Source organism: Atta colombica, unplaced genomic scaffold (assembly GCF_001594045.1).
Source record: "Atta colombica isolate Treedump-2 unplaced genomic scaffold, Acol1.0 scaffold76, whole genome shotgun sequence".
NCBI classification, from domain to species: Eukaryota; Metazoa; Arthropoda; class Insecta; order Hymenoptera; family Formicidae; genus Atta; species Atta colombica.
This window is the reverse complement of record NW_017259568.1, coordinates 237,816-254,763: the sequence shown is the minus strand read 5'-3', so window position 1 is coordinate 254,763 and position 16,948 is coordinate 237,816. Positions and strand designations below refer to the sequence as shown.

The following is a 16,948-nucleotide window of genomic DNA, read 5'->3' as shown; positions in this document are numbered from 1 at the left end:
AAAAATAAAGCTCTTGAAATATAGCCAAGTGCCAAATTTTATTATCAGATTCGTTTTCAACAGTCAAAAATACATGGAAAAATTTGCTTTCCATTAATTTTCCAGGTCATGTAGTTCTTTTGAAAGTTTAAGCGGAGAGTACAGACTCTTGCATAACACGTAATGCATAAGAAAATATACCAATCGAATTCCTTCGTTTCCTTTCTTTCTAAGAAAAAGAACTCTAGTTTAATTTCTTATGCTTCATGTGTTATGCGTTATGCTTCCCGTTTTACCATCTTTTTTTTCCGCTCAACTTTGTTCATTCTGGCAGTCATCTTGAGTGCACTATTTTGATTTTCCGAAAAAGCCACATTTTTTTTTTAAAGTAGACATCTCAAGTAACATTTAAAGCCCAAAATGAAAAGTCCTGTAGGCCCCTCTGAATTTTGGACAAGGGGGGGGGGTGGCCTTGTTGACAAAGAATGTGAAGGGGTTCGTGACATCAAATCACGCGCCATGAGCTCACGCGGGACATCACAATGGCAGAAAACTCCGCATATATCCGCGACAGAGTTGGACACTCGTCGATTAAAGGAGAGATACCACTCGCAATATGGACCGGTAATACAGCTAGCGTTCAACACTTAAAAGCGTACGGATGTCTAGTCTACGCTGACCTACCCAAACAGGGAAGAAGGAAGCTCGATGACAGGGCATTAGAATGTTTTCTCGTCGGATACGCGTCAGACTAAAAGATATCGGTTTTGATGTCCAAAAAAAACGGATGTACGTAACGAAATACATACGGTTCGTCGAAGATAATCATCGAAGATAAAGAAAATCGATTACGAGTGAATATATAGAGATAACGCGATGCAGATATAACCGCATATGGTCAGAGAGTAACAGCGAATCGGAGTCAGATTACGCCATGACACCTCGGTGCAACTATGAGAATAGGATGAAGAACAATAAATCACAAACATCGGAAAACTCATCAGGAGATTCATTAGACGACACAAAGAACGCTGCCAAAGCAAAACAGACAGCGAGGGCGAAGAACGAACGCTAAGAGAAAAAAAAAGCTGACATGCCTAAGAAAATAGTGAGAAATCCATACGGCGAAAAAGGAAACCGAAAATCTGCGCAGACGAACAAAGATTCTATTCGGAGAGCGAAGTAGAGATAAACTTCATTGAAATGACCGAGCCCCGTGACATAGACGAAGCTCTAGCCACTTCTTGCCACAGGCGCAGAAGTAGAAACGAGCCATTCAAGAAGAAATTGAGAGCCTGGAAAATTAAAGGACTTGGAAAGTCGCCGATCTACCGCCAGGCAAACGCTGCGTAGAATGCAGATGGATTCAAACTCAAGAACTCTGGACGTAAAATTTCAAGATTTATGGCAAAACTGGCGCAATTCTCTCAAGAGAAAGAAATAGACTACAGTGAAGCATACTCATCTGTCGCTAACTTCTCAGTCTTACGCTTCATGTTAGCCGCCACAGTAGTATATAAAGATCAAAAACCTAAATGGAAAATTCGAAGATGAATTATACATGAGGATCCCACTCCTGCTTGAGATCGAAAAGGGAAAAATATTAAGCTCGAACGATCCATTTATAGACTAAAACAATCCAGAAGAAGATGGAATATGGAAATCAACGAATACTTAACTGAAAATGGATTTCAAAGATTATAATCGTCGAGTTGCGTGTACCGCAAAGACAATCGGACAGTCATAGTAATATACGTCGACGACATTTTCATATTCTCCAAGGAAAAGAATGCTCTGAGGAAGGTCACACGGCTCATCACAAACCGCTATGAAGCTAGAGATCTCGGCGACATCACCTACGCTTTAGGAGTGAAAATCCAACGAAATAAAGACGGCGACATATGACTTAATCAAAAAGCATACATAGAATCAATACTCGCAAAGAATGGACTAAACGAATGTCGTTCAGTTGCAACACTTCTCGAACGCGGGCAAAAGATGTCGAAAATGGACAGCTAAATCATCGGAGGAAATAGAAGAGATGGCCAGAATGCCATACCGGCAACTTATAGGATCATTAATGCATTTAGTTCTCTATACAATGCCCGACATAATGCACGCCGTAACCAAATTATCCCAATTCAACGCGAATCCCGAGCATATTGGGCACAGGCAAAGCACGTACTATGCTACCTGAGCGGAACCAAAAATTATCCGTTCCTGTACCGAGTCGGACAAACGCCTAATCCGGATCCACAGCGACGCAGATTGGGCAGGCGACGTCGACGATCGCTTCATACACTGGTATGATCACTCTAAGGAAAAACTTGATACAATGGAAGTCAATAAAGTAGAAGTGCATAGCTTCGAACATGGAAGCAGAATACGTCGCCCTGACGACAGGAGTCCATAAGGAAGCTCATGTGGATACAGATGTTCATCACCGAACTTGGCCTACTAGACTTACGAAGGCAAATCAATAAGTTTTTTAGAAAAACATAGTAAAACACATTTTTTTGATCGATTCATTTTTATTTCTCAACATAATCTCCTTTCAGCTTGATCCAACAATTCTCCAACTTTTTCAAGCCATCCGAATAATATTTGTCCAACCCTTCAAAATAAGCCTCTATTTCGGTGATGAGCTACTCTCTGGTGAATCTCTTTCCTCCGAACCATTTCTTCATTTGAAAAACAGGAATAGTCACAGAAAGCTAAATCTGATGAATATGGATGGGGAAGCAATTCGTAGCGGAATTTGGCCATCGGCACGTGTGAATCCGTGCATTGTCTTGATGGAAGAGCACTTTTTTCTTTGCCAAATGGAGATGTTTTTTTCTTTAAAATGTTATTGAAATGATCCAATAAGGCTACGTAGTAATCACCATTGATTGTTTGCTTCGACGGAAGATAATCGATATGAATTATACCGCGTGCATCCCAAAAAACTGTGGCCATCACCTTTCCAGCCTTTACGATCTTTGTTTTCTTCGGAGCTGGTTCACCCGATAAAGTCCATTGTTTTGACTGTTCCTTCGTCTTGGGTGTGAAATAATGGATCCATATTTCCAGTAATGAATCGACGCAGAAATTCATCTGGATTACGTTGAAACATCTCCATTGTTTTGAAATCATCATACGGTCGCGTTTATGGTCCACAGTGAGCAAACGCGATACTCATCTTACCGATAGCTTTTTCATACCCAATTGTTTATGCAAAATTGAAATCACTGTGCCATGTGATATGCCTGTGGCCTCAACAAGCTCGCGTACTTTCACTCGTCGATCAGTCAAAACAATATCGTGGATCTTTATCGATGATTTCTGGCGTAGCAGCCTCAATTGGACATCCCGACGAGATGCATCACATGTGGATGACCACATGTTTAAATTCATTCATCCAATTGTATACAGTCGCTGGTTCAGATGTACTATGAACATTATCCTATTCGGCTTTGATTTCTTTCGGCGTTAAATCTTTCATATATAGATGTTTGATTACTTCATGAAACTCGTTTTTTTCCATTTTGCAAAAAGTACAAAGATTGTTCGCTTTAATCGTCTACAGAAATGAAACGCGATGAATTCCACTCAAAATTTGACAGTAATCAGCTGAGAGATGCTACTTGTCAAAAAGTAATGTGACATGACACTGTGAATGACAGATTTTCTAAGAATTTATTAACTTGCCATCCCAAGGATACGAACTACGATGCGACAACCAAGCAGTGATCGGCTTCTCGAAAAACCTCGAGAAAAGGCGTACTAAATACATCGCACGAGAAAAACTGGACGAGATGATGATATCTTATGTTCCATCGAAAGAGAATCTGACTGACATATTGACGAAAGTTGAGACGTGTTGCCCACCGCAGAGGTACTCAGAGAGACTCGGATTGAACATCACGAATACAAGGGACTGAAGTCCAGCAAACAAGAATGGATTGAAATGAATTGGAATGGATTCATATTTTTTAAAATATTGATTCGCGTATGTTAAAATGAATGCTTTTCAATCCTGAATGCATTTTTATTCATTTATAGGAATTGCATAGAGCATATCTCTATGCCTTTCAATCTAAAAATATTAGTGTGCACTTTTTCTGTGCACACACACTTTGTGAATACTATTCAATTCAAAATTTTGAATAAGAAATGCAATTTTTCAATTCAATTGCATCCAATTGAATTCAAAATTAAATCCAAAAATATATTCCTATTTAAAATATGCATTCAGATAGAAAAATTTTAATCCATTCTCGTTTGCTGAGAGCGGTTCGTGATATCAAATCATGCAGCGACGTCACAGCGGTGCTGTACACATTATTTAGTTTTTTTTCCTACATCACACACTTCTTGTATACTTTTGTGTACAAGCGTACCTCTCCCGCGCTTTTCGCTCTGACAGAATAAAACTTCCCGTAAAACGTTTAAAACTTCGTGCTGCCCTTTTTACTCGACCTTTTCCCCACAGAATGCCACATAATACAAAATCATGAATTTAATAATATATTTAATATTATCGAAATATTTATGCCAATAATAGCAAACCTTTAATTGTCGATAATCATCATTCTTTAATTATTCCTGACCCCATTGATATGATCACGAAAATTCGTCCAGGGCATGTCGTTTTTAATAGTATCTCATAGGTGTTAATATTGACATTGGCCGTTTATAGGCAACTTTGTATGAAAGATCAAATAATATGTTACAACAAATATGAAAACATTGTCTATTTGAGGCAAACTCTCACTAGACTTTCCAATAAAAATCGCTGCTCGACAAACTGTCGCTCTGAGGTTGTCCATTCCACTCTTAAATTCCTTTGTATCTTAAGATTCTGGAATAGTCATGTGATTCAAAATCAGTCAGTGGCCTGGCGAAATGTAGCGAAATCGGTAGCCCCACATACAAGCACGAGCGCCTCGATAAATGACTGAACTTTCGGCCGTGGAAAAGTGACGTTTTGACGACGAAATTTGTGCTGCATGCCATTTCGTTATTTGCTTAATTGTGAAAATGTGACATGTCGCGTATTTATAAAAATTCTAAAAATGGGCAGAAACTATCCGGAATTTTATATGTAAAAACATATATTTCATTCATTTCAATAGCTGTTCAAACCGTTTCTGTCCGAAATTAGACTCACTTTATTATACAATTAAAACTCTGTCTTTTACGACTATTTACTGGTTATTAAAGGAGAAAAAGACAATTTCTGCCCGTTTTTACAGGTATTTTAAAGCAATCTCGTCATTTAGATCATTATCTAAATTGTCTTTATTTACAAATGATTTGCAGCATAAATTAACGTGTTATTCCTCGTTTCGACATCACGATTCCAACATGGCTGCACATGATGCATAGTTTCTTGCATAATGAGTTTACATGCTGCTGTGTCTGCTCTGATGCGTGCTAAACATCTTGATGCATTGAGCGAAGTATACTACCATCCTTGATTTCTGTATTTGATGTGATGCATTGTTTCATACTTGTTTGCGCGTAACATGCGTAAGTAACATGCATTGATCAGCATGCAAAAGAGCAAGCATGAAAATCATGCATCGTGTGCGGCCAGCTTAAGATATGTTGTAAAATCAAAATGCCAGATACTCAGTGTCCAATTTTATATAAATCCCAAACCAATTCTTTTTATTAATTTAATATACGAGGGTAGATTGAAAAGTTTCCTACCTAAGGAAAAAACATTCTTTTTTTAACAAATGCAAATTTCTCAACATAATCTCCCTTCAACTCAATACACTTGATCCAATGTTTTTCTAGACCTTTTATTCCTTCAATATAATAACTTTTGTTTAAACCCGAAAAATAGTCATTAATGGCATTTATCATTTCAGCATTCGACGAAAATTTCTTCCCTGCTGTAACTATTTTTTTAATTTGGAAACAGGAAAAAATCACGCGGGGAGTATATGGTAAATGTATATAATTCGTACTTTAGTTCATAATTTCACCATTGCAACTGTTAATCAACAGTACGCAAATGCGCGCGCGCGCATTATGAAATATTGAAAAGAAGTAAACCATTAGGGAGTTTTTACAATATCATATACCTAGACACAATGAAGCATGGTATGTGATCTTTATGATAATCAATATCTAAATAATTATTGCAAAAATTGCAAAATAGTAGAGGACCTTTCGATTCGGTTTAGTCCGCTCTACCTATATCTATGAACAGTATTATACTTACCATTAAACACTCTATATATGAAAAATAATGCACCGTGTTCATAAATGAATAAATTATTTCAAAAAGATTAATGTACAAAAAAATATGCATGTGCTATACAATCTGATTTATTTTTCTAATTATTTTATATTATATTTCTGGAGACACGGTAGTGTCTCTTTTCTTTATACAATATACTAAACAATTACATTTACAATTCAAGAAGTATTATCATTTATCATCAAAAATAGAGATACATACAAAATATGGAGTACATCACATTAAAGCTAATGTACAAGTTAAAAGTTTTCTTTCACTACGATGAGATATGAAAAATATGAGTATAACACGTTATAATAAATATTTTTTAATATAAATGAATATGTGAATTATATATTGCTCATCTATTTATACTTAAACTTTTTGACACATCGCTTGTGAGTAGGTAGAGCGGACTAACACTGAGTCGAAAAATTCTCTACAATCCTTGCGATGAGTTTCCGTCTGTTCTATCTGCCCACTAATCTGTGATGTATCAAAAAGTTTGGAACATTCTACATAGAAAAGGCTGTAAAGGATCTGTATCTAATCATCTATCTAAAGATAGTATATACAGAATGTTCCATTTTAATTAATCCAGTCGATTTTATTCAAAATTGATGTAAAAAAAAGTTTTTAGATAAAAATGGAACGGTTTCATGAGAGACGTATCTTGGCCAGTTTTTTTCTAAGTAAGGCATCAAAAAGATATGAAGGTCACTTTCACTTTTTAAAATCAAATTATATAATTTTTTTTACATACGATTCCTCTAATTAATCTGTATATAAAAATATTGAGATAGAGATATCAAGAAATAAATAATTTAACAATGTTTTTGTGCTTTTTTGATATGAAATATAAAATATTTCGTAACTATTTATTTTTTTATTACTGTATCTTAATACTTCTATGCATCAAGTAATAAGATAATTGAGATAAAGAAAAAAGATTTTTTTTTAATTATGCAATATGCATTTTTTTACAAGTGATAATATATTTTCTTTACTTGTTTGATTTGTTCGTATCATTATTATACATAAAAATAAAGATTACAATTAGCAAAAAATTGATAATTTTCGAGATATTTTGATATCAAAATTTGCGATAATGAAATATGAAATATCTCGTAAACTATTAATTTTTTTATTTCCTACTTTAATACTTATATACAAAATAATTAAAAGAATTATATTACTTGACATAAATTATATAATTTAGTTTTAAATTTTAAAAGGGGGAAATGACCTTCACATCTTTCTGGCATTTCTACCTAAAAAAAAAAGTGTTTAAATATGTCCTTTCCGAAATTCTACTTTCATCTAAAACGCATTTTATATCATCGATACTTTTGAAGAAAATTGACTGAATTGATAAAATGAATATCTTGTATATATATATATATGGGATATATGGTGTTTCATTTTAAGTAATACCATGATGTAAGAATACAAGGTGTTTCATATTGTGTATAAAAGCGGAAAATTGAGTTTAACTCTTTTCAAACCATATTTTTTTTATCTGAAACATAAAAAAAAAATGATTTTCTTACAAGACTTTCTTCTTCGACTGTGTATTACTTCAAATAAAACACTATATACCATCCATAGTGCAAATATTTATTCTTATTTCAAGTCTATTAATCTCACAATTTTACTAAATCTACAAGAAAAGAGACATTTGTTTATTAAAAATTGATATTTGAAATAAAAATACGGGATTTAAACACAGAGATTAAATAACAAGGGAATATCCCTTAACTATTAAATATTGTTTGTATGTTTGTAATTTAATCATAGTTACCCTTTCATAGCCAAGATATCACAGAGTATCTCATATATCGACAAAAGCTTTTTGCTTTTTATATGTAGTATTAAAATAATTCTTATTTTCTTCTTTAAAAAACTATATATGTTCTTTTAATTTTTCAGTTTCTCTTTTTAAAAATAAGTTAACGTCAAAATAGTAGACATCTGACATTTTATACGTAACGATTTACTATATACAAAAATAATTTCATCCTACATTGAAGAAATAATTGATTATCCATCATTCATCGTAATTGCTTTTCAAAATCATACATTTGGGATTAATCACCAATTTTTCAAGCGAAAGAATTATTACACACGACTATTTATTTTTAACTGATTCTCCGTCGTCTGTTTTAGTTCTATTAATTTTATTTTCATCGGCTGAATATTGGTGCCTATCCATTCTTCAATCATCGACGAAAAGAAAATTGCTTCCATTTGAACTCTTAGATAACCTTCCAAAGAAGATAATTCTAATAATAATCTGGAATAATATATTATGTACTTGCGAAATGCAGTATATCTTTTATGTGAACAATTGTTATGAACGATTGCTACTCACTCCGTAAAAGCAGGTACCAAGTTCTCCAGTTGCATGGGATTTGTGTAATTATTTGCTACTTGCCATGAATTCATCCACGTCATGATTCTGTTCGGGAATAATAATTTTATGAATACGATCGATATGCAATCTCTCAGCTTCTTTGAATTTCTATTTAAGAGGAAAAGTTTTGGTTTTTTTTTTAAATATACTTGAAGATATTCCATTTTATATGTTAAATAATCCTATTTCTTCAAAAGAAATCATCAAAAGACAAAAAGTTACCAAAAATGTTTTATGAATTCAAAATAAAAATTACAGATATATAAAGAGTTCTCTGTGCTTACTGATCGCTGGTGATAATATTGTGAAATTTTGTCTTGAAGTTAAGAAACCACTCCATGCCCACAGCTACTTGCCATCCAGGAAAAAGTAAATTGCTAGGGATCGGAACTGGTCTAAGTTGTGGAGTTATATGCAACGGATGATCAATATATCCCAAGCTCTTTGCAACCTGGGTGTGCGTTTGTTCCGAATAACCATAGAGCCAAACTTTCAAACATAGAGCTAATGATGGTATCGCTGTGGGCAACAATTCACACAGTGTAGCATAATGATCATACCTAAAATTACCATTGATCAATACATACCGTCAATGATCAATATTTCAAGATAGTTCTTGAACATTTTCTGATTATCTTACCTTGACCAGCCGGTGAATGCTGTACCACGAAATTCATGCACCTTACTCACATGAACTCCTAGTTCTTCCAACCATTTTTCATGATTGCTTATGTGATGTCGTATTATAGGTATATGTTGTGCAGAGCCGGTAGCTCCTTTGAATGCGGTTGCTGTCCAAATATTGGGAAAGACCGTGCTGTACTTATCCCACAATCCTAATAATTTGATATAACGGTCATAATCTAGCAAATATTTTTAAATTTCTTAGTATATAAAAAAGAAAAAAAGTATTAGAAGAAAAAAGAAAAAATACCATCAGGTAATGCAAAATTGTCCCTGGGATTGTAATGCCACACCATGGGTTCCACATATTTGCCGATGTAATGTTCTACAAAAAGAAAGAAATATTGAATATCACATGAAGAGATCTGCGCGATCAAACGAAGCTAAATTAAGCTGCAGCAAGATACCGTTCAAAACCTGTAAGTCTATCGATCTCAGCATGTCATCCCAGATGATGATCTTTAGGTATGGATAGGTTTCCTGAATGTATTGGGCTATCGCCAGAATATGTTCCAGATACAATGATGATTTGCCATATTTGCTAGCTGCAGCTCGTTTGGTGCAGACTGAGCAAAGACCTAGATGCCATACTTCATCAGATCCTATATGCAGATACTGTATATCAGGATGAAAGCTAACAATCTGACGTATCAACGACTTCACTACAAGAAGAGTTCTCGGATTTGATGGGCAAATAGAACTTGGAAAAGGCTCCACTTCGCGCAATGATCTCCATTCGTCATGTTTCAAAATAAACTGGAATTTAAAATCATAGTAAATAACATCATAACTGGAATTTGAAAATACTCTTTTGAATTTTACAATTTTGAAAATAAGAAAAATATAAGTATTACATAGTAGCTACAAGCTTCGTACAAAATAATCCAATCCAATATAAAATCGATGAAATAATTTTTGCTATACCTCCATATGACCAAAAGTTTGTACCAACGGAACAACTGCTAAACCGCAATCACCCGCAATCTGTAGGATATGTCTAGCCTCCTGAACTGTGTATCCACTCGCTAAGGTGCTCGGACCATTGCTTCCTATTGGAGAAAGTTCTCGGTTGTAAGGAAACGTGTCTTCCCATTCCAACAATAGTCCAGTAGCTCCCCATGTTCGCAACAGTGGAAAGAGCTGTAAATTACATTGGGTTACAATTGTTTTTTAATTCATGATTAATCAAACACACGAAGTGTAAATGCAGTAAGGAGTTTAATCTTTTTTTATCAATGAAATATATACACACACACACACACACACACACACACACACACACTGCGTTCTTAATTATAGTATTGAATTTTCATTAATTACATATCCAGACCTATATCAAAATTCATTTTTGCATCTAATTGTATTAATGCTTTCTAGCAAGACACAAACGTCACAAACACAATTGATTGCGTTCGAAGAAGGGAATCGATATGGCTGCGTTTCAACGTTCACATGCTTTAAAATGTTTATAATCATCATTTTGTCAATAACAATATTAAATTAAATAATTAGTACTCTCCAATTAAATATTATATAATAGTATTCTCCAAATTAAATATTAGTACTCTCCAATTTTAAACAATACACAAAGATAAATATAATAGGTTAATGAGAGTCAATAACGATAAATGGCGCAATTATTTAATGATTATTTAATAATGAGCAATCAATAATCAGATGATGTCTTTTTTATTTTGAACGTTTCGACTCGTTTTAGAGCTCTCAGCAAGAATGATACAATTATAATTAGCTCACATGTCTATAATGTTTAAGTTACTCGCTTTGTTGAACATATTAAATTTTAAAAAGTAGAAATGTTAAAATTAAATATAAAGATCACATATTTTTAGAACACACATCCGTGTACAACGACGTGTCACTCAGATATATACAAAACTTCAGTGCAATACTTTATGTTCCATAATGATTAACAATGCATCTTTGTCAATTTGCGATTATGAACATGTGAGCTAATTGTATCATTCTCTCATGCTGAGGAGGACTCCAAAGAGAATTGAAACGTTCAAAATAAAAAAGACATCAATCCAATATCTGATTATTGATTGTTCATTAAATAATTGTGCTGTTTATCGTTGCTTATCTCTTATTAGCTTATTATATTTATTTTTGTGTATCATCATTTTGTCTTTATCATTCATTAGATGTAAAACAAAAGATTTATTTGCATTGCTTGCACTTTTTGCACTAAACATCTTTGCTTTCTCTTCAATGCTTAAATATATATTTATCTTATTTTACACAAGATTTTATCTGTGTACAATTGTATCAACTTGCATCAGCTGCGTTCTGCTTGTAGAATCATTTTATCGTTGTTTATTAAATATTAATTAAACAAGGACAAGAACAAACAATGTTACACTTTCTCTTGCTGGAAAGCACCTTAATAAGTATCTTAATAACTATAATTTCCGACAATTTCCGACAATTTCCGACGGTGTAGCATTTATTTATACTTTGTGTTTCTCCTCATATCTTAAAAGTCAAGTGTAAACAAAAGCCATGAGTGTGTGACAAGTTCAAAACGCAATTCGTAACGAGCGAAAGAAATGTAGATTATATATACCGGACAGTGCTCAGGCGAAAGAGGAATGCGCCCGTCGCACGAATTTTAAATGGAAAAATAATAAACGGTGCGAGTTTTCGAATGCGTTGACGCATAGAGATGAGAGAAGAGGCTATTAGCCTTAACTTAAGCGTTCACACGCCGCGTGTACCTTTTCAAAGTAGCAGGTCCGCGGCGGTGCGCCCTTCAAGTCAAGATGGACCAGCCTGAAAAAAAAAGGATGATTTACCGAGTTGCAACATTTCATTCACCGAGAAATACGCGGAGATTTGTGTCAGTCTTGTCAGTCGTGTTACCTGTGCGAGCCCAACGTCAAGGCGTCCATCTTTTCTCCCATTCCATTCATCGGTCAGACGACATTGGTCAAAGAGAGAACGATCGACGGCTTTTGGCGCGGAATGAACTCAATAGGGATTTTTTTTCATTACATGTATTCAGAAGCGTCTTCGCTTGTGCGAATTCCTAATATTCCCAGTAATTCCCACCCAAGTGTCAGACGATTCCATAAAGGTGCCGTCCCATGTATACGGAATCAAAATGACGGAACAGATTTTTTACTAGAAAATTGAGTGCATCTCTATCATTCCGTTCCATAAGAAATTCTCTATCCATCCCAGTAGATGTAGATGGAACGGTATGGAAGTAGATAGAATGCTTCGGTTGCAAACTAATTTGCTTAATTTACTTGATATTTCGTTATTTTAATGCGATTAAAGCAATAATATGCATAATTTGTGCAATTATCTATAACATTACTTTGAATATTCAAAAAATACTGAATTATAAGAGTGAAATATATTTTGTTAATTCCATTATGTTCCAGCCACATGGGATGGGAGAATATTTTTACGGAACGGAATAGCATGTTCAGCTGAATTGGTTGAATCCAAAAATTGAAACGAATATTCAGAAACATTTTTTTGTAAATCCACAACAATGGATTAGTAGTGTTATTACTAATGTTAAAATTATTGCGAAAGGCAAGAAATGTTGGCGTGCTATTCCAACATTTAAAAGTGTGCAGAAATTTTATTTTGCTTATAATGTTTTATTGCAACAGCAGAAATAAACAAGAAAACGAAAATTCTGAATACAGTCAATATTTACAGAAAGAATGAGGTGGCGCACCAAGGCGAAAATGACAATTTATACCCGTATTCATAGTCCTTTCTTGAAGAACGAGGATTTCTTGTTCCTCACTTCATAAATTTCATTTCATAAGTCTTGTTGACCAAACAAGAAGCTTTATTACCTTCCTTTTCTCAAGGGAGTTATGAGTTTCCTTGAGGAGGAGATGCAGCCTTCATAACCAAGTAAATCTTCAAATTTAATTCGTCACACCGGTCTTTCGATAGTTTTTAATTTAGATATATCGCATCGATCATTATTTTCGATAGTTTTTTTTTCGAAAATAAATTACGCCAAAATCATTTTCTCCTTCTTCGTATAATAAGCATTATAGCGAATTCGAAACACTGATGCATATTAAAGCCGTTGTACACTGATTTAAATCGAGTATAAAAATAAAATGCAAATATTTCGAATTATAAAATACATATTTTACTTAACAATTCAATAAAATGTATTAAGTATTTCACAATCGATTTCTGTGTTTATTTATAAACATATATATTTACGTTATTTTGTATATGTATGGCGATTTTAATGTGCATCAGTGTACGTCCAATCAAATTCGTTATTAGTTTTATTTTTGTCCATTATTATTGCAAAAATCACGACTTTATTTAATCAATAATGCCTTTATTATTCGTAATTCACAATATTAAGTTTGCATATACTATATATTATGACTTGCTGTCTTCAGTAGGTTACTAAAATCCCTAAAATATTCTTTTGGGAAGGCAAACTTGAGATTCGTTTATGAACAAGGAGACCTTGGAGAATCGTTCATGGAGGCTTCCTCCTTCCTTAAAATAAGGAAGGACTATGAATACAGGTATTAGTCCTGCAAACGACCGAGAAATTCTTCAATTATTTCAGAATGACATCGGAATTAAAGAATTGCTGGCATTACAGTTGAACTATGTGTATATAAAACAAGAATATGTCGTATTGAAAAATAAGAATTATTAATTTTCTTCTTCGAAATTGTCAAATTCTCAACCATCAACAATAGCCGAATCGACATAGCGTGCAATCGACAGTTCGTTGATTCTATATCGTCTCTACATACCGTTCCGGCCATGATTTCGGTGGTTCCGATAGTAGAGAAACTTCTTACGAAAGGGAATGCTAGTGAACTGATTTTTAATAAGAAATCTGTTCCATCGTTCCGATTCCCTGTACATGGAACGACACTCTAACTGTTTTTACACGCCTACCGACTATCAACAGTTATCGATGTCGTTAGGCAGCTTTTTCACCATATAAAATATCTGCGCAAGGACAACTGTCGATAGGCACTGTAAAGACAGTTACAGAATAGGTCAACCTAATCCAAGTCAACCTTGTTTAATATATTCGCGAGGCTATGTTTCCAAAACTTCCTCTTCGAGAAAGATTTTACTCCATACGTTATAGTATACGTTACGTATACTATATATTTCGAGTCCAAAATTTTCTTCGGAGAGAAAGTTAGAAACGTAGCGTTTAGTTTACCTCGTCGATAAACAAAAAATGGAATAAGTCCGAATCAACAATAGGTGTTTTAAGCCTAATAATCGTAAGAAATTGACCAATTACAATTAAGAGAATAATTGATTGTGATTCATCCATTCCTTGTGGCTTAAAATCTCAAAATCTATTGTATATTCGGGCTAATGGCTTGGGTCGCACTCGAGTGGGAATACTGGGAATATTAGCACAGCCAGTAACTTTTTCCCCAAGGCGGAAACATGAAAAGTGAAATTAGGGAAAAAGTTGTAATGACGTAAAAGAAAGATCTATGAATCTAAGCGAATGGGTTTTTTTTTCAAATCGAATAAATAGAATAAGAGTTATAATTAACGCAAATGCTTGAAAATTGTAAAATTGCTGTATGTGCTATCTATTTATTAAAATGGCTACCAAAGGAATGGCTACAAAAAAAATTTATTGAAAAATTTTCAATAATTTCTCTTGAAACATAAATAAATAAGTAATAACATGAAAAATCTTAAAAATTATTAAACGATCGACCTAAAATATGAATTAGGGAATGATATCTTATATTAGCTAGTCCTTAAAAATATCAATATAGCTTATACACGGCAAAGATAAAAATTATTTTATCGAAATAAAATTTTGTAGGCCTATATATGTATATATATATATATAGAATTCTTGCTACAAATTTTCCACATGCACTGTATCGAATTTTTCGTTTTTCCGCTCCACTCTAGTAAACGCATGTATTAATTTTTATTGATACATTTATAACGGTTCATCAAAAAATTTTTCCAACCACTTTCTCATGTTTCGACAGCTTGTATCATTTAAGTGACAGCTTGCGCTATTACATCATGAATGATTCTTGAAAGCATTATTCATCGCATTAGTGTATTTTTATTAAAGTTACAATATTGATAGGAAAAAATTCAAAGGAAAAATATAACATAATTGTTTTTAAATATAATAATGTAGCATTTCTATCATGAAAAGCTTAATCAATAAATAATAACAAAAATATACGATTTTATGAACTTTATAGATCAATATTATAATATCAAATATATTTTACATTTCGGCACGATAAACAGTTTAAATACATGATTTTACCAATTAAGTTTCTCTCAGTGTAATCCGCTAATAAAGTAGGTCAAAGACTCGACAGGTTATGCATTTTAATAACTTACAATTAGTAGATAAAAGATTCTAACGTTGTAACATATACACAAAAGACTGCATATCATATACATTTTATAAGACTTGACAATTTTCTGATAATTCAAGATAATTTTATTATAATTACTAATCGTATTTATTATATATTCTTGGAATTATATATAATAATTAAAGATTTAGTCAAGAAATTATGAAATTTATTACACCGACATGTACAGATGAAAATTGATAGTTTTTATATAACTTATAATATGTATCCAATACTTTTGTCGGGAATATGTTGTATCATTTCAATCACAATCAAATCGATATAGATAAAAGTGAAATGAATAATTAAAATGTTGGTAGAGTACAAGCATTAAGATATATGATGCTTTCAGCAAAACGTATATCAGTGTAACGTACATCATTGATCTTTATTTAACATTGCAAATAACAAGAATATATAATTATGATTCATTATGTGTTACACTATATATAAAGTATCTATGTCTCTTGCTGGGAAAGCATCCACACTGTATACTTGGTAGGCAATTGGAATGTTCGGGATATTGTGCGACAAGAGGCCCCTCCGTTCGGCCTCCATCCTCCACTCGACTATATAAAAGCCAGCTGCCACTGATGGATCACTTTAGTTTTTCGCTCTTGCTTGCGATCTCGTCAGCTAAAAAAATTATTCTTTTTTTATATTCATTGATTTATTTTTCTATCTATAATATCGTACGATGAAGGGATATTTTGTGATTTTATTGATCTCACTGGTGACTTCGGCCATCGCAAATGAAAAATATACCAGAAAATACGACGATGTAAACGTAGACAAGATCCTCCAAAATAATCGTGTTCTCACTAATTACATTCGGTGCCTAATGGACGAGGGACCTTGCACCGCTGAAGGTCGCGAGCTGAGAAGTAAGTAGAAAAGAAGAAATTGAAGAGTCGAGCATAGATTATTAAATTGATTTATTTAAATTGATTATTAGATTGATTTAGGCCTAAAAGTTACAATGACGTTTCTGTTTTTATTTTTTACTTGGGATAAAACTAAATATTTTTCCAGCACTTTGCTTGTGGAATTTTTCAATTAAAAAATACTCAAACACAAAACGAACAAATATATAGATTATAATTGTAATTACAGCAGAGAATTCAACATACACTCTCTCTCTGTTACATAATTATTGCTATGAACTTTCTCGCGCGTGTTACATCCGGGCTTTCTTTTGCATGTACGTAATGACGATAATGTGTGAAGTTTGCACATACGTAA

The 16,948-nt window shown here is 33.4% G+C and overlaps 2 protein-coding genes and 1 pseudogene across 3 annotated transcripts in view; 1 reads left to right on the top strand and 2 right to left on the bottom strand.

Annotated features, from left to right (window-relative positions):
• Positions 1-2,293: 2,293 nt before the first annotated feature.
• LOC108692539 lies at positions 2,294-3,505 on the bottom strand (annotated as a pseudogene).
• Positions 3,506-8,332: 4,827 nt separating this feature from the next.
• Positions 8,333-12,253, bottom strand: LOC108692528 (hexosaminidase D-like). 2 transcript variants are annotated; one of them, XM_018200827.1, is made up of 9 exons: positions 12,192-12,253; positions 12,047-12,101; positions 10,236-10,451; positions 9,719-10,067; positions 9,562-9,636; positions 9,268-9,463; positions 8,912-9,187; positions 8,586-8,672; positions 8,333-8,507 (listed from the first exon to the last, which is right to left on the bottom strand). In XM_018200827.1, exons 1-9 carry the CDS (start codon positions 12,239-12,241, stop codon positions 8,333-8,335), a joined length of 1,479 nt encoding a protein of 492 aa, XP_018056316.1. In that variant the 5' UTR covers positions 12,242-12,253. The 2 variants fall into 2 exon arrangements, with proteins under 2 accessions (XP_018056316.1, XP_018056317.1); XM_018200828.1 differs by having other exon boundaries at positions 8,501-8,672; positions 9,268-9,490.
• Positions 12,254-16,176: 3,923 nt separating this feature from the next.
• The window catches only part of LOC108692541 (ejaculatory bulb-specific protein 3), a 2,356-nt gene continuing 1,584 nt past the window's right edge, over positions 16,177-16,948 (top strand). The window contains exon 1 of the mRNA XM_018200845.1: positions 16,177-16,590. Coding sequence (XP_018056334.1) covers positions 16,404-16,590 — 187 coding nt within the window. The 5' untranslated portion in view covers positions 16,177-16,403. The remainder of the gene's footprint in view (positions 16,591-16,948) is intronic.